Consider the following 21,264-nt stretch of genomic DNA (forward strand, 5'->3'; position numbering starts at 1 on the left):
CCTCTATTCCTTATTTTCAACTTAAGATGAACCCTAATTAACAAAAAATCAGAGTTCTCCTCTTCTCAAAAAATTTTATTTATTTTTTTCTTCCCAAAATTATAAATGTTCAAGTTCTTTAACTTTCCTTTAAAGTAGCTTTAAAGTCTTCTATCTTGTCAACAAGTTGAAAAGTTGAAGTAGATAAAATCTTAAAGTTGAAGATGGGATTATAAATTTTATTGAAAAGAGATTGAAGGTTATTGATTTTTTAGAAGAAAAATCAAGGGTGATTTTGACATGTGGTGGAAAAGAGAGCCTTTGAGTCTTTTTATATTAATCTACCAAGAAGACTGAGGTCAATGAAGGCATGTCATCAGTTTCAAAACATAGAGTGGTATCGCCAATATTCATGAAAAAGTGGGGTGCTAAGTCTAAATCACCCAAAAAAAAAAAAAACTTAAATCTAATAGTTAGAAATCACCAATTAGTCTAATTGAGCATTTTTGGACTAGGTTTTTAGGTTTGATTAACATTCATCCCTAGTGTCTACTTGAACGATAGTTGTTTACACTTTGCCCGAAAACACTAAACAATCTCACATGATCATCCCATTATCCAAAATAATGCTACTAATCATATGGTAAGGATCATCCAATTGGTGTAAATTATGGGTTACAACCCAAAGGGCTGTAATATTTTGTGTTGAAATATCTTTAACCGACAGCCTTGGGATACAAATTTAATGAAGAGAATGAACAAAAAAACAATAATCAATAAATCAATCACAACAGATGAATTTACTTTAAAAACAACCATAAATTAGGGAAAACCCATCGAAAACATATATATTTCACTATGCTCAAAGGTCAAAAGAAGAAGAAAAAAAAGGCGAAAGAAAAATAAATCAATCACAACAGATGAATTTACTTTATAAAAATCATAAATTAGGGAAAACCCATCGAAACCATATATATTTCACTATGCTCAAAGGCCAAAAGAAGAAGAAGAAAAAAAAAGGCGAAAGAATAATTACAATCATTTCACTCTTAGAAAACTACAAAAATACCCCAAAATGAATTAAGGTTAATGTAATACTATCACAAGTATGGAATTGTTGTTCGGGCCACCTCTGGACCCCTGGGCAAAAGGGTGCGCTTATGCGTTCAGCACGGAAGCTGTGGCTTGATTAACAGTGCATCCCTATAGACCAATGGCATCAGGTTTGACAAAATATTTTACAGAAAATCCAGATTTATGACAATGATAACAGCACTTATACATGAGTAAGTTTAAGTAGAAAATTTTGAACTATAATATAATACAGAAATGGACTCAAATGAACAAATAATTTTTTTAAAGAACAAATTGAACTCTAATATAATACAGAATTTGCCTTATGGTCTCATAAATGTACAATGAATCAAGTATCAATCACTTTGCTGCTCTTGCCTGGCCTGGTCTTCAAATCCAGCTAAGGATCCTGGTAGATCAGAGCCATAAACATGGCCCATCTTGGTACGTTTAGTCTCCAAATACTTCTTATTTTCTTCTGTTATGGGCGAAAGGACCGGTACCCTTCCTACGACAGCCAAACCGTAGCCCTTCAAACCAGTAAATTTCGCTGGATTGTTCGTCATTAAACTCATAGTGCGCACACCAATATCCCTTAGAATCTAGAATCAGAAAAAGAAAAAAGTGATACAAATAGTAGTAATCAAACAAACTGCCAAGTACATAGCTGATTCAATGAAAAAATGTTTTAGTCCTACTGACCTGTGCTCCAATGCCATATTCTCGAGTATCGGCAGCGAACCCAAGTTCAAGATTAGCTTCAACAGTGTCATGCCCTTGGTCCTGCAAATTATAGGCTTGAAGTTTATGACCCAAGCCAATTCCTCTACCCTCGTGGCCCCTGAGATAAACAACCACTCCTCGCCCTGCCTTCTCAATTAGCTTCATTGCCAAAGCTAACTGGCTTCCACAGTCACATCGTGCTGACCCAAATATATCGCCCGTTAAACACTCGGAGTGAACCCTGACAAGTATGTCTTGCCCATTTCCAATACTTCCCTGTCGGTTTGTAGAAAATATGCAGAAATACCCATTTTTCAACTTATGAAAATGTATCCAAGGCATGGATCAAGATTTATAGAGTGATCTGGTTGGGACATTTATGTTCCATTAATGCGTATGTGCTTTTGGTGCATTAGTCAAGTTTGTATCAATTTGCATTGAAAAATTTCAAGATTTGGGTATGTCGACTAGAGTTACTAAGAGCCTCAAGCAAGGCAAATGAATTAAATGGTGAACACCAACCTTTACAATGGCTACATGCTCTGTTCCATCTAGCTTCGAACGATAGCAATAAGCCTCAAACAGACCCCATTTAGTTGGCAACCGTGAAACAACAGTTCTCTCCACCAGTTTCTCCCTCTTTCTTCTATACCTACAAGTATTTGGTGTTGCAGTGTGAGTTGACGAGATACAAATGATGCATAAGGAACAAAGGAATTGCACACAAATGGTCTGCACTAAACAAGGATTTTGATCGTAAATAACCTCGATAGGATGTTTGGATCTAAAACTTTTATAGTTCATCGAGTTTCCTACAATTTGTGGCGCTTTTGGAGATTATAAACTGGCTAGAAAGTCATTTTCTAGTCTTGTGAGTAGTAGTTATAAGGGTACATTTTTCAATCAAATTATTAAAAGGAATGTTTAAAGCAAATATGCGATTTAATCCTAGTATATAACCAATGCAAAACTCACCGTATCAGGTCAGCAATCGATACGATTGGTAAGTCATGTTCCAAGGCCATTTTTCTTAAATAGGGCAGACGTGCTAACGATCCATCTTTTTCTGCATCAACGATAGCTGAAAGAACTGATATTGGCCGCAATCCAGCAAGACTAACCATATCAACTGAAGCCTCGGTATGACCGAATCTCCTAAGAACCCCACCTTCTCTGTACTTAAGGGGAAACACATGACCCGGCCTTCTAAAATCTTCGGGCTTAGAATAAGGAGATGAAAGAGCAAGCACGGTCTTCGCCCTGTCCGAGGCCGACACACCAGTAGATACACCAACTTTTGCATCCTATGAAAGTGAACCATATATGTTGTCGAGGCTCTTATACTATTTAAAGAACTTAAATGAATTGGAGATCGTTGTCGTGCACATACCACTGTGATTGTGAAGGTTGGGGCTGATGGGTCTTCATGTTCGCCAGTCAGTGACATTAGGGGAAGCTTTAACCTCTCAAGATCATCTTCTTTCATGCCAACAGATACAATTCCTGACCCATGTTTAACCATAAATGCCATGGCCTTGGGACTTGTAAGAGATGCAGCCATGATAAGATCTCCTTCATCATTCTCATTTTCATCATCTACAGCAATCACAAACTAGAGTAATAGAACAATAAAGGAGTTTAGATGAGATTGATAAAAACATACTTTCATCCAACAAAAAACCAAATACATCATATAAGTCCTGACCTTCCCTTGGCGTAACGCATCGAGTGCCTGATCGATAGAAGAGAACCCATCCGATGGGCGGTCAGGATCGCCTTCTGCATCACTAACAAAGAAATCAACAGTTTCCTGAGTGATTTCTGCATTTAAAGTCCCAAAAGGCACTATAGTCGACTCGTTGAGAGAATCTAAGAGAGACCCATTTTCATTTCCCTTTAGAGAACCTCCATCCAATAAGTCCCCACCTCCAATTCCAGCTATACCAACTGCTCGGCGACTATAATTCAACCGCCCGATTCTGTTCGGCCTAATTACTAGACTCTGAGGAGTGACTAAGTACTGATGACAGCTGAAACACAAACACACACACACACACATTGTAATAAGAATTTGATGCAAATTGGGAAGAAATTGTGGAAATTCTTTCATTTATTTACCTAGAGTTGATGAAGATGCGAGGAAGCAAGGGATGTTGAAGCATAAAGCAGTCCATGAAACTGAGGCTTCACAGAGATCTTGAAAAATTCAATTTTTTTTTGTCTTTTTTTTTGTTTCAAAAGTAGCTTAGGTGACACTTGAAACAAAGCCCACCATAAGTAATAGATTTGTTTGAACTTTGCACTCCTTACCTTGTTATCCAGTCTGGCATTGATGCACAGAACCACATATTATATCAAATAAGAAGCCAATCCATCAAATAAAATTAAAAAAAATAAATCTTTCTTATCTCTTTATATGTGTTTGTTTCATGTTGAGGAAAATGACTCATAATTTCCCTATCTAGTAAGTACATAGCTCCTGAACTTTGAAATTCCCATCCCATGGTGGTTAACTGGATATGCACAAAAAAGAATATTGGACTATATGGGCCCACTCCTTAAACTGTTGATGGACTGGGTCGGAATGTATGGATCTGTATTGGGTCAGGCCATGTTGGGGTTCAGCCCAATTCAAACCCAGCCCATAACACATCTAAGTAGCATTGCCCATGAAATGCATTGGTCCAATCCTAATTAGTCCTCATGATTCACACCAAGCATTGTTGTCTAAAGTGAAATAATGTTGATTTTGAAGTTTTCTCAAAATATCCAAAATGTACCCATCAATTGAAATTATCGAAATACGGTTCATCTCTTCATCTAAATTTACTTTTAACTCAAATTTCTTTCTCATTCTATCAAATCGATCTGTTTCTTTGATTATGCTTATACAATCGGATCATGTATTTTTTTTCCTCAGTCGATAGATCCGACCACAATTTCATCTTGAGATATTCTATTGCCACATGAATTTTTACTTGGAGCACCCCAAGATGTATTTTAATCGAGTCATTCGATTTGGATGTGTGGCAACAAAAAAAACTTTATTTTTCTTCCATCAATTATTTAAGGGTATTTTAGAAATACCCCCTATTAAATTGGTGATATTAGACTTATCTTTTGTAAAATGCAAGATTAAGTTTACCCCTTAATCAGAAATCAACGTTACATTTTCTTGATGATTTAAAGGTGTAATTTTATTTATTTATTTATTTTTTAGATACTCTTCAAATACTTAAATTACTGAATCAAAATTTGAAAAATAAAAAATAAAAATTTTACCTAATATCACCCGTAACAACGGTAGAAGTTAGAGCAACTCCAACACAATACCCATTCCTTTCCCTTCCCCTTCCTTACTATTGTTTTGGATAGTGGAGTCCAAAAAATAGTGGCTCCAACTCAAGACCCATCCTTCTTTATTTTTTGGGTCTTAATATTTTTAATATCAAAAAAAGGTATTTTCACTTGACTACCTATCCTAATTGGAGGGAAAAAATTCAGGCAATTACATAAAAAAATAATAATAAATAATTTCAATCTTTTAAAAATATAAATTAAATTTAAAAGTTATTAAATAATTTAAGGATAACAAGTTTGGAGTGCATCACATGAATAGCAATAATACCTAAAACACTCATTTATGGGTGTGGGTAGAGAGGGTGCTTCGTTGAAGATGCTCTTATAGCTGGAATAACCATGGGTTAGGTAACGATTCAGAGTTAAAAACTAACCACGGTTAGTTTCACCACAGGTTAAGCCTGTTAGAAATTGGATTTGCTTAAAACTAGGGTTACAAAATCGGAGCGTTTCGTCGATCTATCTGTTAAATCTTTCGATCTCTCTATATGTATCTGCAATTCTTCCATAAAAGGAAATTTTAATGGAGACTCAGTGGATAACTGAATTTCCTCACACGAACATGGACAAACGTCCTAGAAAAAGACCTAGATTAACATGGGACATGCCCCATCCTATTCCTCCCCCAAAGGTATCATCTTTACTGGATTTTGGATCAATTTATTTCCTTTTTTGTTCATATTAATTTTTTATGCTTGAGTTTCATTGAATTTAATGTGAGATCTGCACGATTGCCATCCTAACCATGATTTTATATATTATATATATTTGACAATTATCATCCTAGAATATGCTTCAATTTTCGATTGTTCAAACATATAACCATGATTTTTTGTTTGATTTCGTTTTCAGTATCAATCTTTGATGCAATGTTTGTCTTAAATTTAGGGTCGAGTGATCTTTGGTTCTGTTTTTTTCCCCATTTGAAATGTTATTGTTCATTAATGATGTTTTGTTTCTAGATTATTATGTGATCAATTAACATGGACCATTCAAACTAATACAATACAGCAATTTGACAAATTCTGAAATGAAAATTGTGGGAGAAATTTTTGAGTCGTTGTTGGTGCTTCGAGATTCCATCCACGATTTAATCCAGGGAGCATCTATCCACACAAGACAAAAAATAGAGGGAGAAGAAGAGGAAAGAAAAAAAAACAAAATTTGTATGAGGTTCACCGCCTAAACTCACCGCCTAAACAAGGTTGTGAGGATTCTTACCATGAAATCAAGGAGAACAATCCCCCTTTAGGTGTTCAATTTGACTAAGGCGTTTGGTCTGCGTTGTTCATGTTGGATGCCGTCTGTAGCACTATAAGAACACCATTTACAATAGTGAAGAGCCGCAAAGCCACCTGATATTTAGATCATGCCTCTTGATGTGGTTGCAATGAGGTAACCACCAAAGAATGTCTTGCTGACATGGCCCCCAAAGGGTACCAACAGTCTCCACACAATCTTAGGACATGACGGAGAGATGCGACAAACCCAAGCTAATACTTTGAAAATTTGGATAATGATTTAGGCATTAGAGTGTAATATGCAGGCATCGAGGCAAGATGAATGGTTGGAGAAGACAACAGGAAACTTCGAAGGACCCATATTCTGTGACACACATCTCAAGGTGTTGGAGGAATTTTCCCTCACAATTACATTCAAGGAAATCTAACAAAAGCTTTAGTAGGAGATAAACTGAATGAAAGTTGATTCAGATGGATTGGACCTTACAATAAAATCAATGATGGCATTAATGAGAATAGGCATTTTGGTGTAAGTTAAGTCCGCTAAAATTTTGAGAGAGGAAAGCTGTAAACATTGTGGATTGAGGTAAGATATTAATGATAAATGCTGGCTTGACTGAAGGCATGGCCTAAGTTAGTTTTTAATTTATTTATTAAAAAAAAAAAAGAATGATTCATTTGGCCGGTGCTTGACCCCAATGATGATGATGATGATGATGATGATTGAGGTTGATTTTACCTCCATAGTTACTTTACGTTTGAACAAATGATCATGCTTTGTTTCCTTTTAGTTATTTATCTGGTTGGAACTTGAAAAAGTTTGGAATTAAACTTTTTTTTTTTTTTTAAATAAAAATAATCATATGATTCGAAATATGGAGGAATGAATGATTGACTTTGTGTAGGCCCTTCCAACAATATACTGTGGGCAAGAATTTGCTAGGGGAGTAGCCTCCAACCGTGCATGTGCTTCTCTGTATTACAAGGCACAGCCTTACAATGGATCTCCACCTTGGCGGAACGATGATAAAGACGGCCATTATGTCTTTGCTCTTGGAGAAAATTTAACCCCTCGTTGTAATTACAATCTGACCACCACATTGCTACCTCTAGACCATTTAGTTTTGGATTGTATCTTTTTTCTAAAACTATACATCTTTCTTTTAAAACCAATTGTGATACGTTAGTTTATTTGTTAATGTTTGCAGACAGGATTCTCAGTAAAATGGGTGAAGGTTAGTTTTTTTTTTTATTTCCTTTCTTTTTCAGTCTTGGGAACTTTGTTGTTCTTCTACCTGTTGATCACAATCTGTGCTCTACTGGTTATTGAGTTTGAGACATGCATGTTCAACTTTCAAGACAAGATTTTATGATTTAACATTTTAACGGTTATCTTGGATTGTTATGTTATTTTCCCCCATTCCTGATGGGATTTGTGCAGGGACATTCGGACAAGTTTTGGAATGCTGGGATAATGAAAAGAAAGAAGTAGTGGCAATTAAAATTGTGCGTTCAATTCATAAGTATCGTGAAGCTGCCATGATTGAAATTGACGTTCTTCAAAAGCTTGCCAAATATGACGTCAATGGCACTCGGTAGGACTGTTTTACTCATCTTTCCATTTTTCAGCTGTAGAAGTTTAAGGTGAATTTGGTAAAAGTGGTTTTACTCTTTGCAGTTGTGTGCAAATACGGAATTGGTTTGACTATCGTAATCATATTTGTATTGTAAGTATTTATTGGTTTTTGTTATTTGATTAATTTGGGTGGGCAATGCATTTCCCTTCATGCCTGAATATTGTGAGAGTTAAAACTTGCGAATAAGTTTTAATGGTTTCAACAGGTATGTGAGAAGCTTGGACCAAGCTTATACGATTTTCTACGCAAAAACAGCTATCGTTCCTTTCCCATTGATCTTGTTCGGGAGCTTGGCAGACAACTTTTGGAGTCTGTAGCATGTGTGTGGACAATATTTGGACTATTCCTTTATCTATCTTCAATTTCATTTAATGCTCCGGTGCCCTTGTATGAAATATGGAGAGTTGGGCATCAAGACCACTCCATCTCAACCATTCTATTACTTCTATCAGGATTCTTTTAAATTATGGTGTAATTTTTCCTTCTGTGGAAAAAACATTGCGGTTAGAAATACCAAGCCTGATCTACCACTTTTTCACCCTTGCAGTTATGCATGATCTAAGGCTCATTCATACTGACCTGAAGCCTGAAAACATTCTTCTTGTTTCCTCGGAATACATTAAAGTGCCTGATTACAAGGTGTTGATCAACTAAACTTGTTCCTCTGGATTTATAATCACATGTGAACCTTATATTGAAGATTAAGCAATCAATATGGATTTTTGTTTCTTTTAACTGCACAAGATTTTCCAAAGCCAGGGAAAGAATTAATTCTTGTTTAGTTAAATATCTGCTTGAGGTTCTTACAACTGATACTTGTTTTGTGTTGGCTGCAAAAATTTCAGCCACGATCCACTAAAGAAGGTTATTATTTTAAGAATCTGCCAAAATCCAGTGCAATTAAGCTCATTGACTTTGGGAGTACGACATTTGAACATCAAGATCACAGCTATGTGGTGTCAACACGCCATTACCGTGCACCAGAGGTTATCTTGGGTAATATTTCTTTCATGCAAGGTAGTTGCTGACATATTTTTTTAAATCGCCACCTTAATCGTTGTTGCTTACAATTATTGTCTTCTGCAGGGCTTGGATGGAACTATGCATGTGACTTGTGGAGTGTGGGTTGCATACTTGTTGAGCTTTGTTCAGTGAGTTCAGTTGAATTGGTTATTTTTTCTTACAACTAAATTATTTCTCCACTCTATGTAACAGATAATTAGTTAGAAATGTTAGGAAAAAATGAGCTTCCAAGGGAACCATGCAATATCTGCCTCTTATGAAGTGCATAAATTGTATAAGATCTTCTGAATGTTAAATCAAATGGTATCCAACCATCATATAATTTACGTGGCATGGAGGCTTAAGCTTTCACATGTGAACTCTCTCAAGCCCCATTAATATTTGTGCTTGTGATCTTGCGGAGAAAGATCGATCATCAACTACCACAGCTTGTTCCAAGCTTTTCTCGACTTTTGGGAGCATGTTCATACTTGTTAATGCTTATCTGGCTTGCATGGTTGAATAATATTTTGATGCATCATGGGCTAACGTTTTGGAGATGAACGTATTATGCTCATAATGCGCTAAACCATCAAGCCCCATTCACCCTAGAATGATTCTACAACAAATCTAACTATCTATGTAGTGTGCAATGCTTGGGCTAGGCATCATAAGTTGCGATGTTTTTACATGTATCATGAAATAATTCCATTTGACTGCAAGAGCTTTGGCTTATGGTTATCTTATTTTTCTTTCTTGTGAGTGATGACAGGGAGGAGCTCTCTTCCAAACCCATGAAAACTTGGAACATCTTGCCATGATGGAGAGGGTGCTAGGTCCCCTCCCCCAACATATGGTTATGAGAGCTGAGTAAGTGCTTGTATTGTCTGTTCTTCCTTTATACTGGTCTTTTTCGAACTTATCTGAAATCAATTCCCTCTGTTTCATTGTCTTTTGTAGCCGGCGTGCTGAGAGATATTTTAGGAGAGGTGCACGTTTGGATTGGCCTGAAGGTGCAACTTCAAAAGAAAGCATAAGGGCCGTGTGGAAATTGCCTCGTCTTCAAGTAATTATTTAAGCATTGATGCTTTTTATATTTTTTGCTGATAATTTATGTTCCAGATGTTTGCAAAAAATGGATGATTTTTTTAGTTGCTAAAATTAGATTTTAAAGCAAAGAAAGGCAAAGCCAAACAGCATACAAACCATACAGAAAGATGAAAAAGTTGGTAGAGATGCAAAAATGGCTGATCAACCACTGTCCTATTTAAAAAACAGAAAGTTGTTTTAACTTGGTACAGATATGCGGACCAGATTGGCATAACATAACTAAATGCAAACAGGAATAAATTTTCTCTTGCAATATGATTTGGTTTTTGCCAACTATTTTATTCAAGTGCTTGCTATTGATACTCAACTTCTACTTGAATGTTCCAAAATTACATCCAGGCTATTCTTTAAAGGAACAGTACCCCCAGTTGCAAGTAGAGCTACCTTTGATCTGTTACATCTATGGTGTTTTTGGTTTGTTCTGGGTTGTGTGAACAATATGATTGGCACGAGTATCCTATGTAATCTTTGGATGTTTGCCTACCAAAAAAAAAATTTGTAATCTTTGGATGTTTGACATCTTACAGTAAATGAAATATTTTTTTTTAGTTCTATACAACGACAAGGTAGACACAGAGAAGGGTGGTTAAGGTAAATAACCACTTTTGTTCTGCAACATTTGAACTCCCAGATGGAGAATGGAGCTTTTATCATCCTTCCTCTTCCATCAATTTCAAGTAAAAACTGGAAAACATCCATCCTTGAATGTCTTCCAGTCTTCCATATAGGTAACGGCAACAAGATGGCTGGGATATGCATTTGGTCTTTTGCTAAATTGTAGTTTTGGCTATTAGCGACAATCTTTTGGCTGAGTTCAAATAATATCGTCTTTGGACTGGATTTCATCTTCATGACAGGACAACTACTTAATTGAAATAATAGCTGAATTTTGTCTTTTTTGTTTTATCCATGGAAAATAATCATATGAAAGCATGAATATCTACTCATGTACCATGTTGTGTCCCCAACATTATGGTTCACTTTTGTGTTTGTGAAATTTAACCATTAATTTTTTGTGGTGCAGAACCTTGTGATGCAGCATGTAGATCATTCTGCAGGGGATCTGATTGATCTCTTGCAAGGCCTCCTCCGTTATGATCCAGCTGAACGGCTCAAAGCAAGGGAAGCACTTAGACATCCCTTCTTCACGAGAGATCTGAGAAGGTGTGGCTATTCCTTGTAACTGATAGAGCTCAAAACTCTTGTTTTGGGTATGTTATGAGCATAATTGCTCATATACACACAAAGTGAAGGATCTGTTGATAGTGGAACCTTCTGCCGGATTGATTGTAAGATTACCTATTACTGTACAGAGAGCGTTACTTCATTTACTTATTTTTGTTCTTTGCTCTCTTTCTTGCTTAAGTCTTGGGTTTTTGGCCTTGTTATAGCCAATTTCATGGTGGAAAAGTTTCAGTTGTGCTCTCGTTGAGAAATGATCACAAGTTTGATTTTATAATTTATTTTTATTATGATCTTTCCCCAATAGGTTATCCCCTATTTATTTATAATGAAACACTATTATGGCTTCTATGGACAAAATAACTTTCCATTTCTAGATTCATGCACTTGTATCATAGGTGAGATCAATCAAAGATGGTAGCGCCTGACTGGAGTATTTCCTGAAGCTGACATGTAAAAGCAAACACTATCAATTTCAGAACAACTTCAAGTTATCACAGAACCAATCCGGTCAAGAATGATGAGTTGCTCGACCCAACGCCCAAAAGGTTTAGTGTCTTGTTCTCTAATTGTCTTCTGCTCTTTCAAGTTATGGTTCTACTAACTTTTGGTGTTTTGATGGCCTATTGTATAGGTAAAAGATCTTTTACATTGTCGATTTAGATTCCTAACTGCTAGACTTTGTGTAGATACATTCTGGCCGGACCGTAACAGGTGGATATACTACTAAAGTCAGGCTATCACTGTTTCTATTTGGCATATGGTGGAGCCATCAGAAGGGGGGGGGGGGGGGGGGGGGGGTGAGATGGTTAGCTGCAATGTCTGGAAAGTGTGAAGATAGAGAAGTCTGTTGTGTCGATTTAGATTTCGGTGTGTCGTGGTCACTGAGACACTCAGATCATTCAATAATCACGGAGAATTTTTTTTAGCACAAAAGTCAATCTGGGTTTTCACAGAATTTGGATTTTGACCAATCGTAGGAGTCTCGTGTATAGAGGGCATCTCCAATTTTTTTATAAAAAATCTCACCTTAAGGGAGCCCTGTAAAGAAACTGATCCAAGAACAATAAAGAAGAAAATAAGAACTGCCTTCCAAAAAAAAAAAAAAAAGAAAGAAAAGAAATGCACAAGATACGATTTTACGTGGTGGTTCTCTCAAGATTGAGGTCCATTCATAGATTCACAAACTGCTGAAGATGACCATTAGGGGTCCACAAGGCTTAACAAATATATGCGAAGTCCTATGATTGGTTAATCTGGGAAATCTTGGATTGACCCAATCCTATTAAACCTTAAACCATGTTTTCGGGAGCTGTCATTTTGGGAAACCTAGCTTCCAAATTATTAGGATGTCACTCTCAAGTTTTATATATTCACTATTCCAAATATTTGAAATCTAAAGAATTTGATTTTTCAAAAAATATTAGATATTTTTTATACAATTATGATGAGAGGAGTAAACATTGGTGGCTAAAATTCGCATTAATTAAATTGTTTTTAAAAGTATAAAATACTATTATAAATTCATTGTTGCGTCTATTTATATTATTATAAAATAAAATTGTATTGTGCTTTCAAATCTTACTGAGGTTGGTTGAGCTCACAGCGTGGCATCCAAAAAAAATGATCTAATGCCACAGGATGACACAAGTATGTACTAAAAGAAGAAAATGCTGAATTAACATTGAAATTGACATTGTTTTACACATTGCTGATGTGGATGTGTTTATAAGATGATAGATGCTTTTCATCGAGATATGAGTGAAAAGCATCTATGGTTTTGTGTACACCAATGTCCCAAATGATGTCAATTTCAATGGTATTCCAGCATGACTCACTAAAAAAATAAATTCATCGTTAAATTTTAATTTTAATTTGGGAGTTCAGTGTTAAGTGGTAATTCAGTAGCCATAATCCAGAGGGCTGTGATGTTGTCAATTTGATAATCCATTTGAGGTCCAAGGAAATCTTACTAAGGAAGTGTTTCTCAATAGCCACACCTACTTTTATCAAGAGGACTCTGATTCTTGTGATATAAAAGAAGAATTCAGTATGCATCTAAGGGTGTTCTTAGTAAAAATTGGCATGCCAATAGAATCTCTCTAACAATATGTTTGGAGACTTTTACCATAAAAAAACCTTAAAAAACTTTTTTTTTCCTTGGATCAATGGTGGTCATCCATTTGTGAAACCTTTGATGATGATTTATTTTTCCTAAAACTATGACACTTCGTTTTTGTTGTATCATTTGGGTTAAGATTGGCAGTCTATGCCACCTTTAATTAGGGCTGTCAACGGATGTTTATCGGTTCGGATACAATAATATTCAAATCCGATGGATGTTTTAAAACTCTATCCGAATTCAAATCCGATTATATTATCGTATATCGGATAATATCCGATTAGAATTTGAATAATTTGTATATAAAAAATTTAATCAAATAAAATAATATATATTATATATTATATATTATTTCCAATCAGATGTGATCGGATTCAAAATGTTAATATATCTGAATTCGTATCTAATAAGGATTCGAATATATAAAACTATCCGAATTTTCAACGAGTCTTCTTGGTGGATATTTTGCCTGCACCAATAATTGCTTTTTTTTTTAATTTTTATAGAGAGAATTAATTTTTTTAAATTTAAATATTTTTTTATAAATAAAATTAGATCTTGTGAGTAATATTCTTCTAACAATATTTTATAAAGAACTTGTAATTTTTTTAAAATTTAAATGTATAATAATAAATCATTTTAAACAAATGATGATTTATGTTCTGCGAGATTAGAGACGAAATACATGTTCCCTAAAACCATGTTATAAAGAAATATAACCAAACTAATATATAAACCTCAAATATCAACATCAAAACTAATAGATATAGAGAGTTACTATTGCCCCCACCAACTTTTACTAATGCCACACCAACTGTCTGCAATTCTTTGATGAATTACATAGGAATTGGTGTGGCATTGGCATATTAGCAGCCCTCAAGATATATTACCAAAATCAAAATCCAATATCCAACCCACCAAAATTTACCAAAACTTAATGTTTTTTTATCAGAGACCCAAAGTTACTACAACCTTAGGAGTAGCAAAGAAACTAGCTTCAAACCATTTATTGTCATGGCAAAACAGGAAGTAAAAGAGACCTTAATCTTCATCACTAAATAAAAGAAAATTCTGAAGTTGGTCTCAGTTTGGTGGGGGGAAGAAGATGGCGTCTGCAGTTCTCTTCCCACGGAAAAGCTTCTCCACATCTGGAGCCACATTGAAGGAAGCCTCGAGCACTTGAGGAGACAAAGCTTTCCACACTGATGTCCTTCCTGCTAAGTGGCTAAATATTGGACTGCAACACAAACAAAACAATCAGTTTATATTAGAAAACAACCAGGGCATTTAAAGCAACAAATGTTGGAACTTGAAAGTGTGACTTACTTAGGAGTAGTAATGATGGAGAACCACTCCATCCCATCTCCATCACCAATCTTCGAGACGACAAAAAACCTAGGAACTATGAACAAACAACCAGCCTTCAACGTTGTCTCCAGAACACGTCGACCATCAACTCCTACAACTTGAACACGACCGCTCCCCCTAACAATGTAAGTAACTTGGAAGGCAGAATCACAAGAGAAACCGGGCGAGCACATGGCATTCCCATCTATCCTGACAAGATCAGCACCAAGCCCAACCTCACCAACTAAAGGCAAATTCTGAGTGTTTAACACCACAACGCGTCCCCCATTCTTGATGTCGACATCAAGTGGAGCTTCCTCGCAATTCAAAGCCATTCCATCTCTATCTTCCTTTTTTGGTTCGGGCATGTTAGCACCATCCTTCAGCTTAACAATGCCGCTGCCTGTTTGGCTTGCGACGAGTTCCTTCACCTTATCTTCTTCTAAATCCCACGCTCGACTTACAAACTCAGAGGAGAACCCAGTGAAAATACCGTTAGTACCGGTGAGAAAGAAGTCGGTGAATTCACCAGCTTTGTGGGCTTTAGACGTATCACCCAAGAAGAGAACAACAAGTTCGGTATCGTCTTTGTTGTACCACCAAGTAACAACACCGAAAGGAAGGGCTATCGCATCACCCTTCTTGATTGAAATTAACTTCTCCTTCTCGGCTTCGGGAAGGACAATGCCGGCCCTACCATTGCCTAAAAAATCAGAAAGAATTCAATTATGGATATGAGACCACTATTGTATTTTTATTAATCAATCGACACCACAACAGATACAAATCAAGTAGAGTTGAGCAAAATCCAAAAGGTGTAGAAGATCAATGAACTATTGGGTTCATTGATAGGTTTGTTTGATACCGAACTTAGAGTTACCATTTTGGGAGTTTCGTTTGATATCCAAAAATTAGAATATTAGGAAAATTCCTAAAGAGCATTCGAAATTTCCCAACTGGGTATCCACCAAGACCTAATTGACTCATCTAGCTCTAGTACAACACAAACTCTTTCAAACCAAATTAAGCATGTATTGCTCAAAGATATAAGAGAAATTTCCCAAAACGTGAAGAGCGATATCACATGTTTTTCAAGTCATAATCTCGCTAATATAAAGTAGCTCAATCGTTGATATTTTTTTTTTGAAAGTGACAATCTCCATGATTATAAAAATGATGATCTCGCGAGTTTTGGGAGTTAAAATGAAGAGTAGAATTTCATCATATTCACCCCATGAAATGGTAATTTGTCCAAGATATCGATTTGTTATTTAAATTTCAAAAAATAACTTATTTAGTGACAGATTATAAGTAGAGATTAGCTATAATTCTATCTATATAACTTAAAATTGATCTCAATTAACAATTAAAACTGTAAAATAAAAAGTTCAAATCAAATTTAAAAAAAAAAAACCTACCTTGAAGAACATAGGCGACCTTAGCCGAATCAGAATAGCGAGGAAGGGCGAAACCATTCTTCTCGAGAGCAAGTTTTGAAGCTCCAATGTTGCCTTGACGAAGCATAGGAAGTTCAGAGGGCGACCATGTGTAGTAAGCCCCACCATCACCACCATATGTTTTCTTAGCCAACTTTGGAGACAAATCAACCTCCATTTTCTCGATCTCGATCTCGATTTTTCTTCTCTAAATCAATCTATCTAATTTAAGATCAAAATATAAAACTGGGGGAAGAAGAATGAAAATAACTCTATGTGGATGTCTATTTATAGATTAGAATAATAAGTCTTTGAATCTCAGTCTTCTTAAAGTTTAGATATTTTTTTTTTAATTGAAGCTGTGGCTATCTTTTTGCAATTTTTAGTGGAGATAAGCCCGAATCATAAGAGGAATCTTTGAAGGGTGATTGACACATACCCCTCCATATTTTGGTGAATTTTGAGATACCCCTATGTTCTTAAACGGATGACATGTCCCTTGACATCTGTCTTTTTTGTATAGACTATTAGATAATGACATAATTGCCCTCAACTTCAATCTCTAATCATAAACCTTTGATTTTTCTTTATAAAAAAAAAAATTGTCATCCTCGGGTACATAGAAAACCCTATAGTAAGTTATTTTTAACCCATTTAACCTCTTCTTTAATCAATCATTTTCGACCTTTCTGACCAATGTAGAAAATCCTTGATTTTTCCTACCCAAAATTTTACTTTATTTTGCTTTTTATTTGAAAAATATTATCTTGACTTTAATGCTTGAAGCTTTAAGGTTGAAGATGAGGGTAAAAAGTTGTTTAATTTGGGAAGAAAAATCTGATTATTTTTTGCTAGAAATTGAAGATGAGGGCGTTTTGATAATTTTGTTCTACTATATTGGGAAAGACCAAGGTCAAGGGATATGTCTCAATATGAAATATGCAAAGGTGTCTAAAAAAATTCACCAAAAACCTCTTATGCTGCATGCAAGCCACGTACTTAAAACTAGGCACGTAGCAGGCTCTACAGGTTTAGTCCACCGAAATGTGTGCCGTACGATCGTGGAGCCTCGAAGACAAATCGATGGACTCGGGATAAACACCAACAAATGTACTATTATAAGGCCCGTTCTATTTGCACCCACCTTAGTGCACCGATCCCATCCCAAATTATGCCTTTAGTGGGTGCAAATAGTCTAATCCTTATTATAACGGCACGTGCATTATATATATATTTTTAGTATAAGTTGTTTTTAAAATATTATATGAGGAGTCAATGATTTAATTATATTAGTTTCACTTTCATATTTTTAATTTTTTAAACTTTATATAATTTATTTACTTTTCATAATAGCTCAGATTATTAAATTTATTATGTATCTATATATAATAGATAATATTTTAGGTTTATGTGAGTTATCATCTGCAATGATTTTCTATTTTTTAATTTTATTTACATCGAATTCTTTTGAATATAAGATATATTTTCATAGGAGTCATGCTAGATTGACTTCAATATTGTACCTCATATGGCACAACTTGTCGTGAAAGTAAATAAAATCATAAATGCTTTTTCACTCATATCTTGATGAATAGCGTATATGGTTCCATACAAGTTCATGTCAAGATGTGTGATGTGAGGTACAATCTTGAGGTCACTTCAACACCTTTCGTATATTTTTATTTTCTTCAAACACAATATAAAAAAAACACACACCCTTTCGTAGAATATAAATGTATTTTTATTTTATTTTTCTTTTGTTGTGAGATACAATTATGTGATTTTAGTGAAGTTATTCTTAATTGAATTATATATATGTGACTTTAGACTTGTAATTAGGGATACTTCAACATCAATTGAAAGATGGACATTTTACCAAGAAGAAAAGATCAAGAGTTGAATCATCTATAGAATCATTTCATCTTTAACGACTCTATTATAACTATTTTAAATATTTTTCACTCAAAACTTAAAAAAAAAATAGTATTTTTGAGCCAACACATCAAATTTTTTTTTTAATTATAAATTTTAAAATTACTATAAACAACAATAAAGTCTATTTATTTTTTTTTTATATAAAAAAATATGTTTAACGTCATAATTTTAAAATTAATTGTTATAATAAATAATAAAGTGTGAAGTTGCTTTTAAATAACATTTTTGAATCACGAAATAAATGATATAATTACATTGCCTTCAAAGGGATATCTCAAATGTTGTGAGGGTATGTATTTGGTTTAAAAAATAAGGGGGGCATTTGAAAAAAATAAATAAAAAATACCAAATGTGGTTGCATGTATTTTTTTTTTATAAAAAGGGGCTTTGGAAAACATACGGATATACCAAACATGGTGAAGACAATTATATAAGAAATTATTTTATTGTATTTTTGGGTGATTTAAACATACCTCCTATGTTTTCTTAAATATTAGAGATACCCCTTATGTTTTGAAATTGATGTCATGCATATCTTGATCTCAATCTTCTAAATAGACTAAGAGAAAAAGACTTAAATGCTCTCATCTTTAATAATTAGTAAAAAAACTCAGATTTTTCTTCTCCAAAACCAATCAACTTCAAGTTCTTCAACCTCCAAGATAAGTTTAATCTATTCAACCTTCTCTTGGAGGTTGAAGAACTTGAAGTTGATTGGTTTTGGAGAAGAAAAATCTGGATTTTTGGCTAGTGATTAAAGATGAGGGCCTTTGAGTCTTCTTCTCTTAGTCTATTTAGAAGACTGAGGTCAAGGGATGCATGATATCAATTTCAAAACATAAGGGGGTGTCTCTAATATTCAAGAAAACATATGGGGGTATGTCTAAATCACCCAAAATAAAAAGTTTTATTTACTTTAAGGTAGATGATTATGTAAGGTGATTTTGCATTTAACATAAAAGAGATATTTTTGTAAATTTAAAATTTTAATTAACATGATTATAAGGATCGTGGGATTGTAATTTGACTTGTTTCAAGTTAAGATGTAAAGATGGAAACCTCGAGGGATTAGCTCAATGACAATTTTGCATCGATAAACGGTTAATGTTGATAAGTCGTGAGTTTGAGACCCAATATGAGCATTAGTTCCCCTAGGGCCACTAGCAAAGGTGCATTCTCACTTACATGGTGCATGTGATGTGCGGGTGTTGCACATGCCCTAGGACTAGTCCTTGGATAATATCATGGTCTATAGATTGGGCAAAGCCCAAATACGGGCCTGGTCCACTATCTACAGGGATACCTGATTATTAAAAAAAGAAAGAAAATGTAAAGATGGGAGCTTCTGTGAGATTTAAAATTTTATATTTGAATCACTTTTCCTCAACCCTCACTCATTATAATAATAAAGAAAGAGTTGTGTTGGAGTGACCATAAGCTAAAACCCCGTATTACACTTCTCGACGTGAAAGTTGATAGATGCTTTTCACTCGTATCTTGATGAAAAACATCTATAGTTCCTATATACTTTCACTTCAAGAAGTGCGATATGAGATTCCAGTCTGAGGTCATTTCAACATTATTCATAAATAAATTTTATTTTTGTGGCTAACACCACACCAAAGGAAGTGGAGGTCTTGAGATCGAATCGCCCTTAAGGCTACTCTTAGAGGTTTGTCCCAAAAATTATCAGGGGATATTGTAATGCCGCAAAGATTAATTAGGTGCTCTAAGAGCCATAGAAACCTTAGTTAAAAAATAATTAATTTTAATCTATAAATTTTGAATTTCAAAGAGAAATTTTTCTACAAAACATTTGTATATTAAAACAAGTCACACAAGCCCTTGAAAGAGAAAAAAGCCAAAAGGAAAGGGAGAGGAGGGGATGGTCTTAAGCCGTGAGAATTATGTCATATACTTTTAAACACAAATCTTTACTATTATGTGAGCAGTTTTTACCACCATGTTTCCTCTTCAAGGCGTCTCCACTCAATTAATGTCTTTTAAAATAATATTTTAATATATTTTTTATCAATTTAAAATTAAAATTAAAATTTATTTTAATGTCATATACTGTACATGTCTTCCATTTTGGAGTTTGAAAAGTTGAAATTTCAAAATTAAAGAATTTTTTAATTTTATTTTATAAAGATGTGGTGTTGAAAACATGGAGCTGCTTTTAGGCCAATCACGGGTTAATTATGCAAGTATGCCACGTGGTCTTATTGAGGGACGTGATGGTTGTCAAATTCGTTTTAACTTAGGAGAGCAAACTTGATCTCACCTAAAGAAGTTACAAGTGCGTGGGCAGAGGAGAGAGAAGATATTCGCGCGCTCACCGAAACTGATTACCACATAATCAGATAAGAACAGAAACAATTATAGTCTGAAACCTTGTTCGAGAATACGCATCAAACCAACGACTGAGATGAGAGGATGTTGTTAAAGAGTTTCGTTGATATATAAATCCCAAAATTTGTCCTAATCTCTAGGAAAATTGTGTTCTTCTTCCCATGTCACTCGTAGATATTCTCAACTTCCAGTAGTACAGGATTACCTCTCCGAAAGTAAATTTTTAAGAATTCGGTGGGCACCACGTGATTGGGTGATGGGCCCCACCTTAAGCATTGAATTCTTTTAAATCTACTTACAATAGTAATTAAGGCTAATAATAATAAGGTGGTTTAGTAAATTTTTGAGATACCGCGTTTTTCAACCTGATGAAATACCCCTTGAGCTTGGTCTCCTTTCCAAGAATTTATAGAATGACCTAAACACCCTCATCTTGATGAGGTTTGAAGGTTGAAGAGATAAGAGTATTAAGGTTGAAAAACATATGAAGATGATGGATTTTGGAAAGAAAAGTCAAAGAAGCCATTGTCTAGAGAATAAAGATTGGTGTATTTAAGTCATTTTCTGTTGGGTTTCCAAAGTAGACTGAGGTCAAGGGGCATATCATCATCAATTTAAAAACATGGGTCTCTCAAGAAATTTACCAAAATAACCCTTGTGATAATCCTTATGGACAATACAGTGATCCACAGACCTCTTTAATTACATCCTTCTAAGGAAATTTCGACAGCTTTGTAAACTTTCGTTTTGACTCGCAACTTTTA

At 34.8% G+C, this 21,264-nt stretch overlaps 3 protein-coding genes across 3 annotated transcripts; 1 reads left to right on the forward strand and 2 right to left on the reverse strand.

The window, feature by feature from the left end:
• Positions 1-1,056: 1,056 nt before the first annotated feature.
• Positions 1,057-3,989, reverse strand: RIBA3 (monofunctional riboflavin biosynthesis protein RIBA 3). The gene is made up of 7 exons (XM_086423298.1): positions 3,895-3,989; positions 3,482-3,806; positions 3,167-3,388; positions 2,752-3,080; positions 2,299-2,428; positions 1,756-2,052; positions 1,057-1,655 (listed from the first exon to the last, which is right to left on the reverse strand). The coding sequence occupies exons 1-7, from the start codon at positions 3,948-3,950 to the stop codon at positions 1,410-1,412; spliced, it is 1,605 nt and encodes a 534-aa protein (XP_086279424.1). The 5' UTR covers positions 3,951-3,989; the 3' UTR covers positions 1,057-1,409.
• Positions 3,990-5,405: 1,416 nt separating this feature from the next.
• LOC147385666 (serine/threonine-protein kinase AFC1-like) lies at positions 5,406-11,612 on the forward strand. The gene is made up of 12 exons (XM_086422209.1): positions 5,406-5,767; positions 7,283-7,454; positions 7,586-7,612; positions 7,819-7,972; positions 8,056-8,104; positions 8,220-8,334; positions 8,562-8,653; positions 8,860-9,010; positions 9,101-9,165; positions 9,789-9,886; positions 9,977-10,082; positions 11,151-11,612. The coding sequence occupies exons 1-12, from the start codon at positions 5,660-5,662 to the stop codon at positions 11,307-11,309; spliced, it is 1,296 nt and encodes a 431-aa protein (XP_086278335.1). The 5' UTR covers positions 5,406-5,659; the 3' UTR covers positions 11,310-11,612.
• Positions 11,613-14,353: 2,741 nt separating this feature from the next.
• Positions 14,354-16,557, reverse strand: LOC147385667 (glutelin type-D 1-like). Its single transcript, XM_086422210.1, has 3 exons — positions 16,196-16,557; positions 14,757-15,480; positions 14,354-14,667 (listed from the first exon to the last, which is right to left on the reverse strand). Exons 1-3 carry the CDS (start codon positions 16,389-16,391, stop codon positions 14,514-14,516), a joined length of 1,074 nt encoding a protein of 357 aa, XP_086278336.1. The 5' UTR covers positions 16,392-16,557; the 3' UTR covers positions 14,354-14,513.
• Between the last annotated feature and the right edge of the window lie 4,707 nt (positions 16,558-21,264).

The sequence above is a fragment of the Akebia trifoliata genome, chromosome 14, assembly GCF_017979445.1.
Source record: "Akebia trifoliata isolate Shusen 1 chromosome 14, ASM1797944v1, whole genome shotgun sequence".
Lineage (NCBI taxonomy): Eukaryota > Viridiplantae > Streptophyta > Magnoliopsida > Ranunculales > Lardizabalaceae > Akebia > Akebia trifoliata.